We start from the raw sequence: 7091 nt of genomic DNA on the forward strand, positions 1-7091 counted from the left end.
TTTAGTCCTGTCAGCTGTCCCGCAGGGATACCATCTTATCCCCATTTTACAGATGGAAGAGCACAGTGAGGCACAGAGAGGTTTGTGACCTGTTGGGTCACACAGCTGTGTAAGTGGTGGAGCTGGGATTTGAACCCAAATTGCCTGGGCCCCAAGCCTGAGCTCTTTCCACCACTCCACGCTGCCCCCCTTGCTTTCTGGGACCTTACAGTGGGCACTTGGGGCTCAAAGCACAAGATGGCCAAAGCAGAGAGCTTGAGCCACCCAGCAGTGGAGCATCAGCTGCAGAGGGTGGGGGCCCAGGCATGTTGCTTGCCCTGCAGCCCCTGGGGACTGAGCTCTCCGGCCTGTTACTGATGGGCCTCTGGGTGGGGATACCTCCCACAGCTGCAGAAGCCTGGCCGCCTGCCCGACACAGCACTGCCCACACTGCAGAATGGGGCAGCTGTGACTGATCTGGCTTGGGACCCCTTTGACCCCTACCGTCTTGCTGTGGGTAAGGAAGCTGGGCACTAGGTTCAAGGGAGGGTCCAGGGATCTGAAGGAGGGTAGGGGGAGCCTGGAGGTCTTGGGCACAGCAGAGATGAGCCTGCACTCCCTGCAGGCGGGGAGGATGCCAGGATCCGACTATGGCGGGTGCCCCCAGAGGGCCTGCAGGAAGTGCTTACGACACCTGAGGCTGTGCTCACAGGTCAGTTGGGCCCAGGGTGGGGGCTGGGAGACAGGTGGTGACTCCTGAGGGGCTCAGCATTATTCCATACCTCACCCCAAGGTCACACAGAGAAGATCTACTCTCTGCGCTTCCATCCACTGGCAGCCGACCTGCTGGCCTCCTCTTCCTATGACCTTACCATTCGGATCTGGGACCTGCAGGCTAGAGCCGAGCAGCTGAGGCTTCAGGGCCACCGGGACCAGGTAGGACATCTGTGGGGGCAAGGACCCACCCAGAGGCCTAGAGGCTACCTCTCACATCTTTGTCTGCACCTGCCTCCAGATTTTTAGCCTGGCCTGGAGTCCCAGCGGACAGCATCTGGCCACTGTCTGCAAGGATGGGTACTTGCGGGTCTATGAGCCCCGGGGTGGCCCCGAGCCCCTGCAGGTGAGCGAGATGCACTGGATGCAACCTTCAGAACTGCCTGAGGAACTGCTGTTGGGCCTCATGTGCTGTATCCCCACAGGAAGGCCCAGGGCCTGAGGGCGCCCGCGGAGCCCGTGTGGTCTGGGTGTGTGATGGTCAGTGTCTGCTGGTGTCTGGTTTTGACAGGTAAGGACTCTGGGACCACCATCCCCATCCTGAGACTTAAGCAGCTAATTGTGTGCTGCTTCCCTGGGCACATATACATCTCTAAGGCATCAGAAGCTATTCCTCCTACTCACTAGTAGGATGGATGGATGGATGGATGGATGGATGGATGGATGGATGAATGAATGAATGGGTGGATGGGTGGGTGGATGATGGATGAGTGGGTGGGTGGATGGGAGGGAAGGAGGGAGGTGGGGAGGAAGAATGAGTCAACTGGGGACCCAGAGGGATAAGAGCCACTCCCTGCTGCCTGGAGCCCATGCCTGGTGGGGACCAAGTAAAGAATGTGAAACAACCAAGCCTACTGGAGAGGTCCCAGGGATGAGTATTTGGCACTTTGGAGGAGGGATCACAGAGGGCTTCCTAAGGGAGATGTCATCTGAACTGAGTCACAAAGAAACTAATAACCAGAAACCCAGAGAAGAGGGCATTTAAGTCTAGATGGAAAGGCCAGGAAGCTGACCACATGGCTAGGGCAAAGGATGAGAAGCAGAGTGTGGTGGCCACGAGACCAGTGCTGGTGTTAGACTGTGCTGAGGAGGGTCGGAGGGCAGCAGGGGGAGCAGTAGTCTGCTATGAGGTCAGCAGGTTAGGCCACTGTTGCATGACACCAGGCCAGTGGTTCTGAGAGCTGGATCAGGAAAGAGAATGGGGCAGCCCCGGTGGCGCAGCGGTTTAGCGCCGCCTGCAGCCGAGGGCGTGATCCTGGAAACCCTGGATCGAGTCCCATGTCGGGCTCCCTGCATGGAGCCTGCTTCTCCCCCTGCCTGTGTCTCTGCCTCTCTCTCTCTCTCTCTCTCTGTGTCTCTATGAATAAATAAAATCTTAAAAAAAAAAAAAAAAAAAAGGAAAGAGAATGGACAGAGGCACTCTGCAGGCTCCAAAGCCCTCAGGACCCCTGGCCTGACAAGGTCAGGATGCTTGCTGGAGTGGAGTCCTTGCCCTGACCTAGGCCCCTGCAGCTCTAAGGACCTGCTTCTGCTCCCTGGGTCTCCTTGCAGCCGAAGTGAGCGCCAGCTGCTCCTATACCCCGCCGAGGCCCTGGCCGGTGGTCCTTTGGCAGTGCTGGGGCTGGACGTGGCTCCCTCGACCCTGCTTCCCAGCTATGACCCTGACACCAGCCTGGTGCTACTCACGGGCAAGGTGGGCTGGGGTGCAAGCAGGGGTGGTGGGTGGGGGAGAGGTGGAGAGGAAGGCAGCTTTAGCTGGCTGCCTCACTCTCACCAACCCCCAACCCAGGGTGACACCCGTGTGTTCCTGTACGAGCTGCTCCCTGAGGCTCCTTTCTTCCTGGAGTGCAATAGCTTCACCTCGACAGACCCCCACAAGGTGAGCCTGTGGGCCTCCGGGTCCTCCCCTATCTGTGGGACACAGGGCTCCCCCGCCCTCTCCCGGTCAGATAGGGAAGTGCAGAGGCCTGTGGGGTCAGCAGGTCACTGGGCCAGGGTGTGCCCGGCAGCTCTCAGGAGCTGGTTGTTAAACTCCACCATTATTAGAAATTAAACCGTAAAATCTTAAGTTATGGGAACCTACAAATAAATTATATTAAAAGCCAGGGCAGTAAACATTCAGTGTATTGCTTACTTATTTTAGCCGATTTTACTGCTATTTGTGCTGTCCGGCTTTTTTGTACGTGTGGGAGCCATCAGTAGAGGTGTCATATGTACTCCCACACGTCCTCCCAACTCTGCATTGAACAAGCTGTGTTAGTGGTGTGAGATCGACATGGTGGGGGTTTTTACACCATAGAAAGAGGCTAATCAGGGCTACAGATCAGAGCATTTTTCCTCCAGAGAGCTAGTTGTTGGGCCTCCGCCAGCACACCACCGTTCAGGGACAGGCCATCATTCCGGGGGTCCTCAGTAAGGGGCGTTGGCACTCCGTGAGGGCCCAGGTGTCAGCTCAGAGTCCCCTGCTTCCCCAGGGCTTCATCCTCCTGCCCAAGACAGAGTGTGACGTGCGGGAAGTAGAGTTTGCCCGGTGCCTGCGGCTTCGCCAGACCTCCCTGGAGCCTGTTGCTTTTCGGCTTCCCCGAGTCAGGGTGAGGTTAGGGGTCCAGCACCCCAACACTGGATCTCCCTTCTCAGCCTCTATCAGGGGCTTTGGCCCTATCACCAAACTGTCCTGTTTCACTGCTCTTTGGGCCAGTAACGGATACAGCTACTTTGCTAAGATTCTAAAACTGGCAGAAACCCCAGACCGGGGTCCTGGGTCTTTCCTTATCCCCTTCCCAAGGGATGCTGGTGTGCCCTGGGCCTGTGGCAGGTGCTGCAGGGTAGCCCCTTCCTCTCCCTACAGAAAGAGTTCTTCCAAGATGATGTGTTCCCAGACACAACTGTGAGCTGGGAGCCAGTGCTCAGTGCCAAGGCCTGGCTGGGAGGTGCTAATGGGCAGCCCCGGCTTATCAGCCTGCAGCCCCCTGGCATGAGCCCAGGTAGGACAAGGATCTGGCGGGTGGTGAGTAGGAAGCAGGGCGGTGGGTGGGGATGGGGGAAAAGGGCAGGGAGCCAAGTCCAGGATCCCTCTGTCCCTGCTGGCACACAGAAACCTCCAGCACTCCTGAGAGTGGGGTGCTTCCATTTCCAGGCTCAGACTTGGAGCCTTTTGAGGGCAGGGTCCAGGGTCTGTGTTTCCACATTTCCCACTGCAACATGAACATGTGTGCATGTGCACACTGCCTGGTGCCCACAGCAGACCTTGTGAACAGAAGGTGGAATAGCTGTTATTGTTCCTCTGGGGTCTCTGCCACAGGATTCCCTAGGGAATGGTGCCAAAGGGTTGGGAGGAGTCCTTGTGGCAGGAGGGGTCTCTGATATCTGATCCCTGTGCCTGCCCGCCCCAGTGAGCCAGGCTCCCCGTGAAGCCCCTGCCCGACGGGTCCCATCCTCAGCAATCTACCTGGAAGAGAAGTCAGACCAGCAAAAAAAGGAAGAGGTAGGCCCAGGAGAGGGTTGGCCAATGTGGGCATGCACGGGGTCCTGGCTGCACCTGGTGATTGCCTTCAGTTCTCTAGTACAACCCAGGCTGGGGCATGAGCCGGTGTCCCACTTCTCTCGGTTTGGCAGCTCGTTGGGGAGATCTTCCAGAGCCCTGAAGCTGACCCATGGGGTACAGGATGCAGGAAGCCAGGGAAGGGCAGAAGAAGCTTCCTCCGGCCTGGCTCAATCCAAACAGAGCCAAGTGCCTTTGGGACCCTGGCACATATTTGAGCGTCTGAGGCAGTGTGCAGAGACGGCTGCCCTGGGACTCCAGTGCTGCGAGTCAGCCTGCCTCTAGCTCTCTGCTGAGATGGCTTTTCTGTGAAAAGCATCCACTTTGTCATGGCTCTGATGAAAATGGCTTTTTTCACAACCTTGATGGATGGGATTTGAAGTATAGGGTCCTGTGTTCCTGGGGTTAGAAGTCCTATTCTGTTTCCTTCTTACCACTTCTCCTGTCTACTCTCCTAGCTGCTAAATGCTATGGTGGCAAAGCTGGGGAACCGGGAGGATCCGCTCCCCCAGGACTCCTTTGAAGGTGTGGACGAGGACGAGTGGGTGAGTGGATGAGAGGGCCCTGGCACCTCCGTCCTCCCTCCCTCCCTCACCCTGCAGCAGGCACCACCCTCCTTTCTCCACCTCTAAACCCTTCCCCTTTGGTTTATCTCCGCAGGACTAGCCTGCCCACCAGCTCACCAGCTACCTCTAGCCTCACCTGCCGCTGCCACCTCTTAGAAGCACCTGGTGTGCCCCCCCCCCCCCCCCGCACACCTCACATGTCACCCTTCAACTGGAAGATGGCCCTTGGCCTTGGCACACCTTGTCCCAAAAGCCCTGGCTTCCTTTGGGCCTTGGGCACTTCTATGGCCTCTGGGCCCTGCTGCAACTCCTGTGGATTGTCTGCACCTCTGCTTTCTATGGGACTGGCTGCTTTTCCTCAGCTGCCTGCTAGCATGTGGAGCCAGGGGCATGGGAGTGGGGTGGGAAGGGAGTGGGGGGTCTGTAGCACATTCCTGGGCTGGTCCCAGCCTGAGCTGACTTTGCCCAGCACCTTCAGTCATTATGTGCCATGCCGTCTTGCCTGCTGTTCCACCTCTAGTCAAGAGCCTTGGGGGCTGGCCCCCTGCCAGGCCATTTGGAGCAGCACCAGTCTCAGGGGCCAGGGACCAGCTGCCTTCTTCCTCAGGTTTGAAACCAGGAGAAAGGGAGCATTACAGAGCTGATGGCCCAATTAAGGGGGGGGGTGAACCCCTCAGGTACTGGCCTGAATATACCCTGGATGTTTTCAGCAATTAAACTTTTTAAACTGGCCACCTCTTGTGCTGCTGTGGTCTCTTGGCTGACTGGAAGGGGAAGGGGACAGGAGTATGTGTGAGGGCATTTTGGCTCTGGGTTCCCCCTTGCCCCGGGCCTCACTTTGTTCTTGAAGCCTTTTCAGCTGCTACAAGTTAGTTCACTCATCTAGCACATGGATACTGCTCTGGATGGTGATGAACGGGCCTCTCAAGGTACTTGTTAGAGTCTTCCTGTGCAGGCCAGCCAGACTGTGTGCAAAGAAGCAAACTGTAAGGAGACCTGTAAGGAAGACAAAATAGGGGCACCTGGCTGGTTCAGTTGGTAGAGCGTGCAACTCTTGACCTCAGGGTAGTGAGTTGGGCATAGAGATTGCTTAATTCACACACACAAAAAAATTATGTGAAAGGGAGCTGCGGAGATGCAGGGAGAGCAGGGTGTGCAAAGTCAAGAGAGGCAAGACCTGAAGGCAACTGAGCCACAGAGCTGAGAGAACACTTCAGATAAAAGGAAGAGCAGCCACTGCACTGAGGGAAGAAAATTTGGAGAGTTGGAGGAGAGGGCGGTGGTCCAAAACAATCCAGGGCAGCCCAATTTATGTTCATTCAGTGATGGTGTGCTGAGTGCCTCCCACGTGCCGGCCACCCATCCAAGAGTGGAGAAAAGAGGAAAGTCCTGCCCACCAGGGATCCACCTTCTGGGGGAAAGAACAGATTATAAGCAGCGCACATAAAATAAATGAATTCTATAATATGGCAGAAGGCGATGAGTAAGAACTTTGGGGGTAAAAATAGAGGGGACTGAGAGCCAGACACAGAAGCCACAGACAGGATGATTCCACTTCCAAGAGCTGTTCACAGGGGACAAACCATAGACGGGCCCAAGCTTAGTGGTCAGGGCCTGGGGGGGCGGTGGCCAGTGCTGATGCGAAGGGAGTTTGGGGGGTGGTGATGAAAATGTTCTGGTGTTCTGGTGGTGATGGTTGCACAACTCTGTGGATACACTAAGAAGCGCTGACTGAATTATGCACTTTAGTGAACCGGATGGTGTGTGAACTTTATCCCAAAGGGTTACTAAAGCACAAAAGAATGCGGGGCAAGTTGCAGCATTGGTAGCAGGTTGGGGTAGGCCTCCTTGGGAAGGTGACATCGAGCAAGCACTTGAAGGGGGAGAGAGAGAGATCTCTTTCCCAGATAGAAGGAAACTAGAAGGAAGCCCGTTTTGAGGTTTCCTGTTTTCTTTTTTTTTAATTTTTATTTATTTATGATAGTCACACAGAGAGAGAGAGAGAGAGGCAGAGACACAGGCAGAGGGAGAAGCAGGCTCCATGCACCGGGAGCCCGACGTGGGATTCGATCCCGGGTCTCCAGGATCGCGCCCTGGGCCAAAGGCAGGTGCCAAACCGCTGCGCCACCCAGGGATCCCAGGTTTCCTGTTTTCTTACATATTTGTGAGCCTTTGGCATCCTCCTCTTCGTGGGGTGTTGTATGTTTACTTCATGTCCTTTAGTACCAAAT

General features: G+C 56.1%; 1 protein-coding gene across 4 annotated transcripts in view; it reads left to right on the top strand.

Moving 5' to 3' along the window:
- Positions 1-5592, top strand: part of LOC102152446 (coronin-7) — a 58567-nt gene extending 52975 nt beyond the window's left edge. For 3 of the 4 annotated variants that reach the window (XM_038540550.1, XM_038540553.1, XM_038540552.1), the window contains 12 exons: positions 388-496; positions 605-691; positions 773-915; positions 995-1099; positions 1179-1264; positions 2305-2446; positions 2543-2632; positions 3228-3344; positions 3602-3737; positions 4146-4237; positions 4753-4819; positions 4955-5592. In XM_038540550.1, the coding sequence (XP_038396478.1) occupies positions 388-496; positions 605-691; positions 773-915; positions 995-1099; positions 1179-1264; positions 2305-2446; positions 2543-2632; positions 3228-3344; positions 3602-3737; positions 4146-4237; positions 4753-4819; positions 4955-5016 (1236 nt within the window). In that variant the 3' untranslated portion in view covers positions 5017-5592. Of the gene's footprint in view, positions 1-387; positions 497-604; positions 692-772; positions 916-994; positions 1100-1178; positions 1265-2304; positions 2447-2542; positions 2633-3227; positions 3345-3601; positions 3738-4145; positions 4238-4752; positions 4840-4954 lie in introns of all 4 variants that reach the window. The other variant, XM_038540551.1, reaches the window with a different exon arrangement.
- Positions 5593-7091: the final 1499 nt, after the last annotated feature.

The sequence above is a fragment of the Canis lupus genome, chromosome 6 (genome assembly GCF_011100685.1).
Source record: "Canis lupus familiaris isolate Mischka breed German Shepherd chromosome 6, alternate assembly UU_Cfam_GSD_1.0, whole genome shotgun sequence".
NCBI lineage: Eukaryota > Metazoa > Chordata > Mammalia > Carnivora > Canidae > Canis > Canis lupus.